The sequence below is a fragment of the Neomonachus schauinslandi genome, chromosome 2 (assembly GCF_002201575.2).
Source record: "Neomonachus schauinslandi chromosome 2, ASM220157v2, whole genome shotgun sequence".
Taxonomy (NCBI): Eukaryota; Metazoa; Chordata; class Mammalia; order Carnivora; family Phocidae; genus Neomonachus; species Neomonachus schauinslandi.
The window spans coordinates 164260249-164277140 of NC_058404.1; the positions used below are offsets into that span (position 1 = coordinate 164260249).

The window sequence follows — 16892 nt, forward strand, 5'->3', positions numbered from 1 at the left end:
TATATATATATATATATATATATATATATATATATATATATATACCACATCTTTATCCATTCATCTATTGTTGAACATCTCAGCTCTTTCCACAATTTGACTATTCACACATATCTTTTTTTAAGATTTTATTTATTTATTTATTTGACACAGAGAGACACAGTGAGAGAGGGAACACAAGCAGGGGCAGTGGGAGAGGGAGAAGAAGGCTTTCCGCGGAGCAGGGAGCCCAATGCGGGGCTCAATCCCAGGACCCTGGGATCACAACCCGAGCTGAAGGCAGATGCCTAATGACTGAGTCACCCAGGCGCCCCCACACATATCTTTTAAAGGGTTATTTATATTAAGGTCATTCCACATCTCACGGTAAAGAATCCTATAGATTCTATTCTCTGTGAGAAGAAACATCACTTAATTCCCCCTTTTATCCAGGAATGTGTAGTTTGGGGGAGAGGTTAAATCCAGGCTAAAAAGAATCATGAAAAAAAAAATATATATATATATAAATATCCTGCATTTCTCATCCAGCAGTTTTTCCCAATATGAGTGTATATATTAAGATGGTTTGATAGAAAGCCTGAGCTTAGTGTCAGGAAAGATGACTGGAGATAGCTGCCTTCCTAATTTACTATAGAGAGGTAGGTTACAATTCTTAGAAACGTGATAGAGTTGTTGCAAATACATCTAATCAGCTATCTACATGGTGAAACCTACATCACAGTTTTGTTTATTTTAGCCAATGTGAAAATCAAACATTTTTCATAGGGAAAGAAAACAACAACTAAACAAAACAAAAAACAGGAACAAACTATAGGTCCTGAGAAAGCTGGCCAGTCATTACTCATCTGAAAAACAGACAGGTCTTATCCCATAGAGATGGTGGCCAGTGGGTCACATGCTTGTGCAGGAAGTGGCATTTTAACTGTTCCAGATCCATCATAGAAAAAGTATTGAGGGTATTGGAACAGTTGGAACAGACTCTCTTCAGCTGGAGCTATGAGTCATTCAGTTCTAAGTGTTTGTCATGCTGGTTCTCCGCATCCCTACGAGTTTCTGTTTTCTCCAGATTGCAATCCCACAAAGGAGCATCGCTGTGGAGATGGGCGCTGCATCGCGATAGAGTGGGTGTGTGATGGTGACCATGACTGTGTGGATAAGTCTGATGAGGTCAATTGCTGTGAGTTCCCTGATGATTTTCATTTACTTATTTTTTCATTTCTGCCTGGTTAGACAAATATGGTATCCAGCATTCAAACGGAAGATTGTTATACTTTGGCTGTAATCTATAAAGATAATAATTAAGCAGTGTGATGACAAATGTCGTGTATCTGGCTTCCACATGTCTCTCCCCACAACTCCAAGCTTAATTTGGCTGCTCTGGCCAAGCAGGTGTCTATTTTCTCTGTCACTGGCCACACATCTGTGACTTTGTCAAAGGGGATGTTCTTCCCAAGGATTGGGGGACTTTTTTTCTGCTCTATATGAGCAGTTAGGCTTCCTTGCAGGAGCCTCCATACATGTTCTCAGGTACCATTTGTGGGAGAATATGGAGAGAATTGCCAGAGAGAAGAAAACCTTCGTAGCTCATAGAGTTATATAGAATGTACAATAATAATTATAACTTTACGGGCTGTTGTGTTTCTGGGTGAGTAAACAGCCTTGAATCTTGAAGCTAGGTGTTAAAAGAGCAATATTGACCTGAGTTAAAATGATGCATTTTATGCATGTTCAAACTAATTCAAGTTTTTATTCCATCTTTTGCTAAGGGTCAACAAAGTTGATACATATGAGATTGAATATTTAACTTGCCTATAATATGAGGCAAAAATTGAAATGTGGGTTGCATGATTTTTATTTTGACCTAAGAGAAGTCATCTAAATTAATTAGCAAGTGCAATGCCCAACTCTCCCCTTCCTGAATTGAGTTGGAACTGGAAATATCACTTGAGTCCTTGTTGGTGGACATAGTGGAATGGAGTGGACTATATCTCGGTGCATCTTGGGAAAGCAAGGACGTGGTGCTCAAGTATAACGATTCTGGCATTGAGCCTTGGTTCAAGCATAAGGAGCTTTAATATTAGGCAGTAACAGTGAAGGCTGAGGCCACAAGATACATGGGTTTCTGATGCTCTAAAGGACAATAGTGATAAAATTTAGACAACCTTCAGGAATGGAAGGTGAGTGGCCACTAGACCATCCCTTTCAAATGTCAAATGCCATAAGCAAGTTTTGAAATAAGGTGTTTATTGGGTGCAGGGTATTAAGCAAGTTCTTTCACATAGGTCATTTCATTGGCCCTTTAGATTGGGTTGGAATAAAATGAAATGTTTGGGCTTAGAGTCAGAGAAGCTTGCCTTCACATTCTGGCACCAGCTTTTAACAGCCTTGTGACTTCGAGACAGTCGCTAAACTCTAGAGTTTAACTTCCTTATTCTAAACAAGGTTGATAATACCTCTTTTGCAAATCCGTTATGAGGATTTGAGAATAACACTCCCAGCACAGTTATCACCGTGTAGCAAGCCTTTAGTAAATCGTAGTTTTTATATGCACAGTAAAGCTGCAGATCATTAACATCATTAACACACTTTCTTACCCTACCCTATCAAGAAAAAGTTAATTCCTTAGTAAGTGCTATTTAATAAGGCAGGGGAGAGTCAGGAAAGAAAACTTTCCATCCCAAAAACCCTTGGGATGAAACACATTGATGGCACACTCCTTCACTTCTGCAGACCACGCAGATATTCCGAACACTTCCTTTCTCGGTGATGCCAGATAAGCGGGCATCTCTGTAGGCTCTACAGATGGCGAGAAGGACCAGACGGTGCAATGACTGTCGGACTATTGTTCTGGCCTTCCGCAGCCTGCCACAGCCAAGGTCTGGCCGAGTGCCGGAGCGGACAGTGTATCCCCAGCACCTTCCAGTGTGACGGGGACGAGGACTGCAGGGACGGCACTGACGAGGAGAATTGCAGCCAGAGTAAGTGTGCGTCCCCTGCCCCGTGCATTCCTGCCTGTCGGGCCTTTCCTGGGGAACAGAGCAAAACCTTGGCGGTTACCTAATGCTCAGTGCGATCCCCCCCATACATCGGTCCAGATTTCCTGGCGCAGCGCTTCTCACAGCACTGGCCGGCCCGGAAACCCCTTCTCCTGGTGAATAGAGTGCTCGAGCATCGTACACTGCACAATCATTCCTAAGGGGAGACAGTGGAGGTTGAACACTTACACAGCGTGGGAGATTCAGTTAACGGTTTTGGGGAAAGTCAACACGATGATAAAGGAAAAGCTGAGTACATAGTATTCCATTAAATTAGATTAGGTTCCAATTAGGAGGAATTGGCTTCTGAAATTAAATGTGAAAGCCTCCTAAAATAACCGTGTTCAGAGAAGCACTTTCTTTTTCTTTTTTTAAAGATTTTATTTATTTATTTGAGAGAGAGAATGAGAGCACGGGAAGGGGAGGGTCAGAGGGAGAAGCAGACTCCCCACTGAGCAGGGAGCCCAATGTGGGACTCAATCCCAGGACTCTCAGATCATGACGTGAGCCGAAGGCAGACGCTTAACTGACTGAGCCACCCAGGCGCTCCAGTGTCATCTTATTTTTTATTTCAAGTTTTTATTTTAGTTAGTTCACATATAGTGTAATATCGGTTTCAGGAGTAGAGTTTGGTGATTCATCACAAAGAAGCAGTTCATGTCTCACGTGATGGGGCAATATAGTCAGCTCCACCTGCAAAGGGTCACTGCTGTCATCTGTGACACTCGAAAAGAAGAAGTAAGTAAATAAAATCTTTAAAAAAAAAGGGGGGGGGCGCCTGGGTGGCTCAGTTGTTAAGCGTGTCTGCCTTCAGCTCAGGTCATGATCCCAGGGTCCTGGGATCGAGCCCCGCATCGGGCTCCCTGCTCTGCGGGAAGCCTGCTTCTCCCTCTCCCACTGCCCCTGCTTGTGTTCCCTCTCTCGCTGTCTCTCTCTCTCTCTCTGTCAAATAAATAAATAAATAAAATCTTAAAAAAAAAAGAAGAAGAAGAAGTAAGTCAAATAAGTTGGCTTTTAAACTGCCGTTCCACACTGATTGTTTGAAGCCCCACTTTGAGTCGAAGCATCTCTCAGCACAGGGCTGCTAGGAATACCCCTTGACTTAAAAATCACTGCATTTGTTTATCCGTGACCTTGCCACTCACCAGCATAGACTAGTCATTAAGAAGGTGGCCTTTGGAGCCCAGCTGCCCGGGTTCAGGCACCAGCTCCGCTAAGCTCTGCTACCTACTATCTCATTCACTTGAGGCTGGTAACTCAACTCTGTTGTGTCTCGGGTTCTGTGTCTGCAAACTCGGAGTCATAACTGCCTCACAGAGTTGGCCCATGGTGAGCACTCCGTGAATGTGAGCTCTTGTTACATGGCTGTTGTGTTAAAACATGTCTTGGGCTGGGCATTTTGCAAATCGGCCAGTGAGATTGGTCACCTGTAGCCAAATTAGTTTTGTCTTAATAAACACTGATCATTAGAATTGCTTTAGTGAAAAAGTATTCCAGACCTAAAGGGAGACACTTTTAATCACAGATTTAATACCTATAACATCAGATAAAGGGTGCTTCGTTTTAACCAGTTTTAAAATTCAGAAGCAGAGTCTTTTCTAGCCATGAGTTATTATGTGCATACCAGCCAAGCACCTCCCTTTGGATCAAATTATTCTTTCTTTCTCCATAATTCATCTCTGTTTGAAATAATCTTGGATTCTTCACTATGCAATGGCAAGATTCATAAAGTATTTCCCTACATATGTGAGATGCAAGAAAGTCATATGATAAAATGGATCAAAAGTCAGATTTTATCATCTTTATATTACTTAATCTAATGAATTCAACTTAATAAATGCATGTCATGGTGCTCATAGGTGGTTAACCACTGGGGATTTAGTGGCAAGTAAAGCAGCTCATGGAGCCTGCAGGCTCCTGGGGAAGATTGGCATGATACAAATAATTGTGCAAATCAGTGTCTCACTCCATGGAGTGACATAGGCCATGAGGGAAAATTCAGGGAGCCACGTGACATATATGGTATGAATGGCCTGGTACAGGGCCTCAGGGAAGGTTCCTTGAGGAAGAGATGTTGGAGCTAAGATCTAAAGAATGAGTGGAGTTGACTTAATGAAGGAAAGTGGGACTGGAAAAAGCTTTTCAGACCCAGGGACCTGCTTGGTCAAAGGTCCCAGGGAGGAAAGGAGCAAGGCATATGGAGGGTTTCGGGAGAAGGCCACTATGATTAAATCTAGGAGTAAAGGGAAGGGTACGACTTCAGAATATTGTCACCAGTGAGCCCAGGCTGGCTCTGCTAGAGAGGTTGGGGAGGGAGGTAGGAGCCACCCAGGACTTTGGGCCCTACTCAGGATTCAGGCCTTTACAGCCCTCAGGCTCTGCTCTCAGCCTTCCTGTCTAGCCTCCCTGAGGCTCTAGTGAGGCCAACCTGTGCTCTTTCCACTCCAGCCCTTGCATATTCTGTTGTCTACTTGGGGCACCCATTCTACCTTCTTATGCCAACTCTACCCGCCTGCCTTAAGAACTCCTTCAAGAAGCTTTCCCTTTATTGTCCTAGTCCGCTTCTGTTGCCTTACAGACAGCTTCAGCAGTTACTGTAATCACACAGCATGGTAAGGTTCTCTGTTCATGGCCATCCCCCTAGTTAGAGTACAAGCCATTTCACTTCTTTTATCTTTTAATGCTTCATTGTCTATCTTGTCACATAAGCTTGTCACACAGCAGACACTCAATATCTGCTGAAATAATGAATGCATGTTGTCTTATTAAAATTAAATTTAAGAGACTAAACTCATGGAAATGAGCCTGGCTTACCTTGCAATGATGGTTCGACTCTGATGATATAAAAAAAAAAAAAAGGAGTGGCATCTCTTTTCTTCAAGGCTATGATATGTACTGTTGCACATTAATGGAAAGAGTCCAGTATAATAAACATTATCTTATTATAGATAACATTATAGATAAGAATGATTATATGCATACACATACTGTTGTTTATTCTTAAAAATGTCTTGCAAGATTTTCTAGATTCCCGATGACATGTCTGAAAGTAATTGACTATAATGGGCAAGAGCCAGAAAGAGAACGGGCAGTAATTTATTACCTTTTCCATTTAACCTACAAATGACCAGGAAATCAATGGGAAAAGCAGCTTCCTCTCTACATACCTTAAGGAAAAGCCATTAGGCTGACGCTACTGCTCTCATTCATTTGGAAACAAGAAACCCAATTCTCAGGTCATCACAGCCAGGCCAGTGATACTTTCCAAGGACATACAGAAAATATGGATCGCAGCTGCACAAGACTTGCACCATGACAGAGTATCCTCACCGTACTGGTGTTGATGCCATATTTATTTTTAGGGAAAGCATTTTCCTTATGGGGAAGACTAGAGTTGGGTGCAAATGAGTCCTTAAAATAGTATCATTTGATATCCAAGAGTTCAAGATCATTATGTTGACCTTTCTCTCCAATCACTTACATTTTATTTTGCAATCAAGCTTATTCACCCAGGCAAACAAAAAACACTTTCTTCCCCCATGAAAAGCAACAAGATCCCGTTTTGTAGATAAGTTGCCTCTTATTTTTTTGTTCCTACAGAATCCTTCTGGAATAACCGTGTTGTATTTAGTTGCTAGGAAAATTAACCCAGAAAGTTACATATTTAACATGTGTTCAATATTTTTGGAGAAATTGGAAGGGAATTAAAGTTATGTCATTCCTCAGCTCCCCCAGACGTCCTTGATACTTCCAATCCTAGTGTAAGGAATTTACAGATGATGAAAGCAAATGTGCCTTCCCCCCTCTGTAGGTCAGACTCCATGTCAAGAAGGCGACCAAAGATGCCTCTACAATTCCTGCCTTGATTCATGTGGTGGTAACTCCCTGTGTGACCCGAACCACAGTCTGAATAACTGTAGTAAGTACAGCAGCTGACAAGTGCAATCACTGTGTCAGGATATGCATCTTGCTTTTTTCTTTTGAATTGACATGAAAATGCTGAAGTCTGGAATCCCTCCAAATGTGTGTGTGTGTGTATACATATACATACATATTTCCTTTTTCTTTTTTAAAGGTTGCATGTGGTAGCAGAAAAGAAACAAAATGGTCTTACTTGACTTAAATCAGAAACAAATGTGTCATTGTCAATGGCCTATAAATCCAAATTGCTTAATATCATTACCATTACTTTGAGTTCAGCATCAGCTCCTATATGTTACTTTCTTGGCTCCATCTGCAGGCAGATGCTATCTTTCTTCCCTTTTAAAGCAGAGCTTTGAAAATGGAAACTTTATCCAAGAAGCAAATATGAAGTTCATCTAAACAGTGCATAAAGCTGTGGCGATCTGTTCTCCTAATAACAATTATTTTCACCTTTGCAGGAACTTTGCTGACCTAGAATGATCTTGCAGCTGTTACGTAAATTTGTCCAGGTGACAAATGGTGGAAACTATTGGCTCACTCTAAATTAGCTTTCAGGAGGGGGAATTCCTGGGGGGAGAGAATGGACAGGAATAGCAGAGGGTTCTATAGGTTCTCGTGGGAAATTGAAAATGAATCAGAAAGCCCCGAAAGACTCTGATTTCTAGTAATGAGTTCTTATTTGTAGGCTCCGCTTTCATATTCGGCTCACTTCTTTCACTTTTTATAATTAATGTTTGGCCTCCTCTTCCGCTTGGGGCTTGAGATTTAGAAGCAGGTCTGTCAGCTTTCAGTTGGCAAGAAAGTATGAAGGTATCTCCCAGTTGAAAGGCTGAAGGGTTCAGGTCCTAGTCTTACTCGGTGACCTTTCTGCATCACTGTAGGGCTTATAGGGGCTGCTCCTGTAGCCCCAGAGGTGTGAGGGAAGCAGCCAATGAAAAACCCAGACTGAGAGGACTTTTTTGTTTATTTTCACGAGCACTTAATAACTGTTTGGCTAAAAGCGTGATACCCAGCCCTTTTCCACTTCTATATGAGAGAACAGTTGAGAGAGATGTTAATCTGACCATTAAGACATACTGCCATTTTATTTTACTCATTCTAAACTGAATTAAATATGTGTGTATGTATGCATGCATGACTATGTATATGTATATGTTCTGGGTCTATTGTTTCACTTTGCTTTATCCCCCAATCTGCTCTGGAACTTTTTCAGAAGCCTTTCTTTACTTCACCTTAAACTTGACATGAGCAATTTTGAACGGTGACAGTGTCATCTCAAAGATATGTGTTTATTATTAAAGTTTCGGGGATTGTCTGACAGGGAATGGCACTTAGTGTTAGATTAAAAAAAAAAAAGTTGAAAGGGCAGTGTTGGCCTGTGTCAGATTTGGGTGAGGAGTATTGAGTGCATGTTGTCCTATTTTCTCCATTTTTGAAATATGTCAAAATTTGAAATTTAAAAATATGTTACACCGGTCAACAAGAGAAGTGGAAAGAAGGACACCAGATGACTCTGGTTCATAGTCAACGGGTATTGATAGCATGCATAACAACGTTCCAGGCTCTGGGATGGCCACTGGGCACTTTAATGGTGAAGAAGGGAGACATGATTTCTGCCTTCCTCGAGATAACTTTTCAGCGTGGGAGAACACACTGCCATCTTTTCACTCATGTATACCACATTCGTTTTCTCTTCATGTTCTTTCAGTACACTCAAAACAGTGTCCCTAGCATCTCACTGTCCCTTCAGCTCCTTCTTTCACCACAGGTGTTCTTGCCAGGTTCTTTCCATATATATTCAGCAGACATCCGATCATCCCTCTTCTGATTGCCAGGCACTGGGCTAGTCACTGGTCCCTCATTCCTTCTGTGTTATTAAAAATACCTTCCAATGGAAAGTAAAGATGTGTCTTCTCATCTTTCAAAGAGCTTCACGATGGTATGTGCGTACTTGGTTCTCTGTAAAGTTGGACCAGTAGCATCTTCTCTCAGAAAACTTCTTGCACTTGAAAATGTGATTAATTATTTGAAGATCCTTACCACTGGAGAAACCATGCCTACTTAGATTCTGAGACTCAGCTACACAGCACTGTCTTTGTCTGGCTCCATGCTAATAAAAATATGAGTTTGAAGAGTGTGGATATTCTGTCTGATGGAGTCAGCCTCTTACTGGAGTTGCTGGGATTCTAGTCCTTGAAGACATTTGTTCTTGCTATCCCATAAAATGTTATGGGTCCCTGAAGATATAGAGCGGGACCCAAGCATCAGTATTTTTTACATTTCCAGGGGACTCCAATGTGTAGCCAAGGTTGAAAATTATTACTTCAGTGGTTTGTTCATGACTAAGCTGTAAGGGTATGTGACATCCCTGAAACTGAATGTGAAAAAGTCGTTATAGTTTTCAAAGTTTTCAGTGGAGAAGTCCATGGCTTATCTCAGATTCCCAGAAATGCCTATAGTTTTTTTTTTTTAACCTAAAAGCCACATCTTTGATGACATTGTGTACTGATAGGCTTGCAGCATCATGGTATCCCCACATCCCCTCATTACCCAGGATCTTTAACATCTTTGTGCCCTGCTGGGAGGCAAAATACAGACATATCCTTGCCCTAAGGGGTTTGTGTAGGAATGTTATTTCCCCTCACTCTGGTGTGGGGGACTAATCTATCACTCCCACCTTGTAGTGTGCAGTCCAGACAACTGGGGAACCCTGTGGAAAGAGCAGTTCCTGGGCATGTGTCTCTCCCCACCTCTCTGTGTCCATGACCACCATGGCTGTAGGAAGCCAGCTACCACTGTCATACCCCAGGGACTCTCATGTTCCTCACAGTGTTCCATCGACTCTTAGTTCTACATATTTACTCATGCCTTTCTTTTTCTCCAACACTGAGGAAGCAATGAGCAGCTTTGTTCTTTGAATAATTTCCTACCAACCTCTCAATTTATTGCCTTCTCCTTGCAGTCTCTAGTTGGAAGGAGCAAATAGTATAGTGGTGTGGTAAAGAAGCCAAACACCATAATGGTTAAGGACTTCAGTCCTGGGAGCAAATGGGAGATGAGAGGAATGATCTCTTTCTAAAAGCATTCCCAACAAATGAGTGAAAAGTAAATGATTAAGTTAGAATATTTCCATTTGGTAACCAGTTGTTTCCATTTGGTAACATGCATTGGTGAATTAATGGGTCAAGGCATTGAGCATCTACAGCTGCTCACATCCCAAAAAGAAAGAAATCAGATATACTTTGCCTTCTGATGGAAGAACACCATAGCACCCATAGTCCTCCCTAAGGGATGAAACTTTAATCAACTCTCTGCATTCAGCTGCTCATGTTCAGGAAGTAGGCAGGGGAATATATTTAACTTCACCAGGAATGGGTAGTCAGCAAAACTCAAACTTGGGCACACTCTACAGTCAAATCCCTGGGTTCTTCAATAGCTAAATTCGAATTAAAAATAAAAGGATGGAGGGGGAAACCCAGATTAAGAGACTTAGAAGACAAAACAAGTTTTAAAAAATGGGCAAGATTAACTATAGTATTCAGGGTGCAGTGCGCACTTAGGTAATACAACTATAAAGCAGAGCAAGGAGGTGATAACTATGAAACTCAGTAGTTACTCTGGGGAGAAAGGAGAAAGTTGGTAGAAGACAGGGTAAATGGAAGGCCATCTGGGATGTCTGGCAAAGTTCAACTTCTTGATCTCGATGGTAGGTACAAGGGTGTTCACCATATAAAACTCATGAAACTACTAAAAATAATAAAGAGAAATATAGAATTTGAGGCAAAGATGAATCTTAGAATATTGTATATGCCAGTGGATTTGAAAGTGACATTTTCTCATGTAAGTAACTATCATTTAATATGTGATTTCCAATGGCTTCAGAGTATTGCATCATGGCAAGCATGTAACATCATTTAGTTAACAATCCCATCTTTAGGTTGAATTTAACAAACATGGTTTCAGACTTTGAAAGGTGGGATATCATTAAGACTCCATCAGGATCAATTTTTTCAACAGTATTTATTAAACCTCGTCTGTGCTCTGGACGATGTGTTAATAAGCAGGGCATCAAAACGCAGTGAAAACAGTAAACAGCCTCATGTTTGTAACACGACTGCCCTCTAGTGGCTATCGTAAATCAAGTTTGTGAGCGAGTGAGTAAAAAAAGCTTATTGATACTGTAAATCATAGAATTTGAGGTTGATAGATATTTGAGAGTTTATCTTGCTTAACAATCTGTGAAGAATGCCTTATGAAGGAATAAAACACAAGATTCAATCACCCTTACCACATTCAGTAGAGATCTCCAGAATAATATATGATCATAACTTAATCCTTTCATCTTCCTTGGCTGTGAAACACTGAAAGCTTTTATCTCATCCCAAATCAAAAGAGATATAGTTCCCACATATCAAAGAGAAAAAATACCCATGTGATAGGTCTACTTATCATCTAAATAAAATGTACCAATAAACATTTAAAACTTGGTAGGGTGGTAGAGGAAGAGATAGAAAGGAAAGGCATATACAAGAAAAAAAAATGATTGCATCAAAAATCTGTGTGAATTATCCCATTTTTTGGTAAAATTATATTAAAGAAATTAGGAAAAATATAGTTAGAGTGGCATCTACTGACTTATAAGTCGGGCATGATGAATAATTAAGCAACAAAAGCAAATTGAGGAATACTAGGAATGGTAAGAGTCTACTTTGGCAGAAGCAAGCAAACACAAATCTGTCTATGTGTGTGGACGCTTGTATTTGTAGATATGAGCCAGTGAAAGGCAGGGAAGGATTCAAACCCAGTCTGTTGGCTTTGAGCATAGGTAAGAGAAGAGGGCAGGGAGATGATAAACTTTTTCTTTAGCATCTTGCATTGTTTTTATTGTTATGAGGAATAGGCATTTTTTAATAATATGAAATCAAAAGATTTAAATGTTAAATGTTCACAAATCAATGGACATGACAAACTGAATCAGCCCCACACTGCCTCTGTGTCTTTCTCTTCTCTCCACCCTGTACTCATTGTCAGGATTATGCCAACTTGACAATGTTACGCCTTTTCCAATAAACGGAGACTGTAATTACACTTTGTCCAGAGGCTTCTTTTTTTTTCTTTTAAGATTTTATTTATTTATTTGACAGAGAGAGACACAGTGAGAGAGGGAACACAAGCAGGGGCAGTGGGAGAGGGAGAAGCAGGCTTCCCGCGGAGCGGGGAGCCGGGAGCCTGATGCGGGGCTCAATCCCAGGGCCCTGGGATCATGACCTGAGCCGAAGGCAGATGCTTAATGAATGAGCCAACCAGGCGCCCCTGTCCAGAGGCTTCTAATCAGGCTCCTTATCAACAAAATTTCCTCGAAGCCCTCAGATGCTTTAAATTGAGAAGTGGTTCCAGAGCTGTTTTAATATTTCACCCCAGTCCTTATTACGAATCTATCTGCATGTACATCACTTCTTGGCCAAGTAATTAAGTTTAATTGAGTAATGACTCTTAATAAGGCATGGAGTCTGGTGGGTCTGGGCAGATTCACCAACACACTTGCTTACCTCTCACGACTCCTGCAAACAGAGAGGGAACAGGGAGCCTTTCTGCTAAGTTCCCCTAAACCCCATTTATTCTGGGAAGGTTTCTGTGCCATTCTTGCTCCACCTTGTCCTTCTGGGCTCTTAGCGCTTTTTAAGACCACTATCCTATCCTCATGTTATACTGGCAGGGAATGTATCTTTCTTCCTATAAAGATTGTAGAGTGCCTTGATGGCAGGGACTATATTTTTCATTATATTACATTTTAAGTGCCTAGGAGAGTTCCTGACACAGCCCACCTACCCCCCCAAAAAAAATCCTTTCCTTCTTTCTGGCACTGCGCTAGGTACAGACTTTGAGATCAAGAAATAAAGTCCCATTTCTCAAAAATCTCTGAATTAGGGGCGCCTGGGTGGCTTAGTCAGTTAAGCATCTGACTCTTGGTTTCAGCTTAGGTCATGATCTCAGGGTCACAAGATCGAGCCCCACATCTGGCTCTGTACTCAGCACAGAGTCTGCTGAAGATTTTTTTCCTCCTCCCCTTTCTTTTGCCCCTCCCCCTGTGCGTGCGCTCTCTCGCGCGCGCTAAAATAAATAAATAAATAAAATCTTTAAAAAATCACTGAATTATGTGGGGGACTCAAGTAAGTAAAGAATACAGTAGAGGGCAATGAGTGTGTGGTAGGAATATGCCTAAGATGCTCTGGTGCTCAGCAGAGACTCCTACTGGGAATGGGAGGGGGAGAGTGGTTGGCCGGGAAGGCTCCCCAGAGGAGGTGATGGTTTGTGCTGAGTCCTACAGGCCAAGGAGGCATTCACCTGGTGGAGAAGATGGGATAGGATCATTCCAGGCAGCAGGTGTATGCACCTGGCAGCTAGAACCATGACTGCATTTGAGGGGTGATTACAGGTGTGTCAAGAAGAGGAGATAAGAGCTAACAGGGCCCACAAAGGCATGCCATTCTTAAATATTTATTGTCACCAAGGAAATACCAGTGATGAGATAGTCTTTGGTGCTGAGGCTGGAAGGTTAGGCTGTGGTTGGAGTATGAGACAACCTTGGATGCCAAGCTAACAGGTTAGTATTTCGTCTCATTAGCCATGAGGGCCTAATGAGAGCTCAGCCTCCTCTTGCCCTGAAATCTTGTTGCTTTATATTTAAATCCACTGATCAACAATCAAATGTATAAAGACATAATCTAATAGTCTATTTGAGCAAATTCATTGATTTTTTTTAAATGGCTGTGAAGATGAGGGAATATATTCATTAAGAAGTAATGAATAAATCAGAAGACAAAAGGGGTAAAAGGAAACATAAAAGAGAGTGGCTTGAGGTCGAGCCGAGGGAAAAAGCGAAGAAAGACTTTCTCCAACACACACACTGGGCCCTGGTCTAGCAGCTGCCTGTACAGAAATGATTCTTGGTTTGGCAGTTCTTTAACCAAATTATTTATCTTCTGATGGAAGTTATATACTGTTTGCACTCTAGTCTTAGTTATTTTTTAAAAAGAAGATAAGATAGATTTCAATTTTGTAAGTTTTGAAGAAATTGTTTTACATATGGAATTTACTATATATGTATGTACCTGTATGTGTGTTTTCTTGTTAGGTCAATGTGAACCAATTACATTGGAACTCTGCATGAATTTACCCTACAACTATACAAATTATCCAAATTACCTTGGCCACAGGACTCAAAAGGAAGCATCCATCAGCTGGGAGTCTTCTCTTTTCCCTGCACTTGTTCAAACGAATTGTTACAAATACCTCATGTTCTTTGCTTGCACCATTTTGGTACCAAAGTGTGATGTGAACACAAGCCAGCGGATCCCACCTTGCAGGTAATACAATGAAGTCTCCCCCAAGCATCCTCATTTTCCCCTCAGGGAGAACCGAGGGATCGGAGACTTAGTTTGAGTTTAGACAAAGTCCATATTGCTAAGGAGCTCTGTATATAACAAATTATGTGTTAAAAAGGTAAAGAAGTAGGAATTCTAAAATGAATATTTGAGTTAGGATTCATTACTGGAGTACCACACAAGGGAGGTATGAACTGCCTTTGATAAATAGTTCACATACTTTTTTTTTTGAGATTTTATTTATTTATTTAACGGAGAGACAGAGAGGGCACAAGCAGGGGGAGCTGAAGGCAGAGGGAGAGGGAGAAGCAGGCTCCCTGCCAAGCAAGGAGCCCAATGTGGGACTTGATCCCAGGACCCTGAGATCATGACCTGAGCCGAAGGCAGATGCTTAACCGACTGAGCCACCCAGGCGCCCCAGTAGATCACATACTTTAATCAAATAAAATCACGTTTCACTTTGGTGGATCAAGAAGTGTTCTAAAATGTGAGTTAGGCGAAGAAGGGGTATATCTGCTTTTTTTCTCTGGCAACACTGATGTTTTAAAATGCTGACTTTTGATAGCACTCAGAAGTTAGAGACGTTACATAAGCCGTGGACTGCAGCTTGGACAAGGGATGGACATCGCTGACGTTTTTCTACCTGCTTAGATGAAATGAGGGCCAGCATTTCAAGCTTGCAGCTTGGATTTAGGATGAGAAATATCCTCCTTCGGGTTAAGAGTACTACTCCGGAGCCCACCGTCTGGTCCGAGTCCTGGCTCTTCTGTGGCTGCTTTGTGGCCTGGGACAGATTTCTCAGTCCCTCTCAGTCTCAGTTCTTCTACTCTGTCTATAAAATCAAGACAGGGGACGCCTGGGTGGCTCAGTCGGTTAAGCGTCTGCCTTCGGCTCAGGTCATGATCCGGGGGTCCTGGGTTCGAGCCCCACGTCGGGCTCCCTGCTCAGGGGGCAGTCTTCTCCTCCCTCTCCTTCAGCTGCTCCCCTGCTTGTGCTCTCTCTGTCGAATAAATAAATAAAATATTTAAAAATAAATAAATAAAAAATAAAATCAAGACAGTAACAGTGGTTGGGTTGAGTTGTTGGGAGGGTAAATGAGTGTGCAAAAATGTCAAGGCTTCTGGCTGTAAGCTCAGTGCACAAGAGCACTGATGGTAGGAGAGGAACACTACTGCTTAGTGGAAGTTTGGGCTCTTCTCTGCCACGTGTTGCAGTGTAGGCAGAGAATGTACAAGACAAGACAGCTGTCACAGAAGTGGGTAGCTGCAGTCTTTACGCTGTTTTCCATCAAGGGGTGAATATACAGATGTCCTTGTCTAAGTGTGAGCAGTAACTACGGGAACCATATGTTGGGATCAGAAGTCACTTGGAACTTTAAGAAAAAGCAGTAATATTGATATAGTGGGCAGACGGGAAAACAGTAAATTAAATACCAAATATCAAATGGATGACAAGGAAGGGGCATCTATAGAGGACAGGAAACAATAAAATTTCAAAATGAGTTGGGGAACTGAACAAATTATACAAACAGATTAAAAGTTAATGTTGCCTTGTGCAAACATAATTCTGAAAACTTCTGTAAAATGCCTTTTAAAGTATCACTAAGAAAGCATCTACTCATTTTATGTTGAAAAGTTATTTCTAAATTTTATTCCACTTTGGCTAAGCAAGGTCAAGGATAGTGAATAATAATTTGTTATAATACTTAACAAATGCTTGCATCGATTTTCTTTTCACATGTATAAAAAAATTTCCCTAATGGAGTAATCTCTGGAACAAATGTACATCTACGTATGATTTATAATTTCAGGGCTTATGTTTCACATTAAAATGCCCAAGACGAGACTGACCCTGAGACATTATTCAATCAACATTTTAGTGAACTTCCTTTAGATACTTTAGTTCTATTTCTTCAGTTCACATGTACATCTTTCATTTTCAGCGGCTCTCACAATGAGTTCTACATTTTGATATTTGCTTATAAGAATTTTTTAAATATTCTGACAAGAATAATAATATACCCATGTGTTCATGAAGCAATGTTGCTTTTGCCATGCCTGTTTATGGGTCTTAACATTTAGTTTTTAAGTTATGAGTCTGAAAAATCTGACATTGTTGAGCCCTTAAATATTTTAGGGTCGTGCTGCTGTCTTGCCCTCAAAGTATCCTTTTGAGGGAGGCCCCTCCCATCAGGGCTGTGCCCGTGACTGAATGCCGCATGGGTTAGGATAAGAACAGTGACCCCTGCCGTTGCCGTGCGGCACACTGTCTTATTTTTATCCTATTACCTCACTGTATTCTTTTCATGTATTATTGTATTATTTCCATTTTATAGAAAAAATAGGAAGTGGGAGAGTCAGGTGCTATACAGTGCTCTGTATAAATCAGGTGTCCTATGGCAAATTTAAAATCGCAGCAATGAAATTACACACATTTTTTCTAAATCTGCAACAAAACTATTCAGTCTAACAGAGAGTTATTGAACACTATTGAACGTCCTGTTTTTGCAAAACTAATATGGGAACACCATGGCTTTGTCTTCGCCTGA

At 41.2% G+C, this 16892-nt stretch overlaps 1 protein-coding gene across 1 annotated transcript in view; it reads left to right on the forward strand.

Moving 5' to 3' along the window:
* The window catches only part of CORIN (corin, serine peptidase), a 229131-nt gene that overhangs the window by 159876 nt on the left and 52363 nt on the right, over window positions 1-16892 (forward strand). The window contains exons 8-11 of the mRNA XM_021701616.1: window positions 1067-1177; window positions 2862-2978; window positions 6847-6954; window positions 14095-14326. Coding sequence (XP_021557291.1) covers window positions 1067-1177; window positions 2862-2978; window positions 6847-6954; window positions 14095-14326 — 568 coding nt within the window. The remainder of the gene's footprint in view (window positions 1-1066; window positions 1178-2861; window positions 2979-6846; window positions 6955-14094; window positions 14327-16892) is intronic.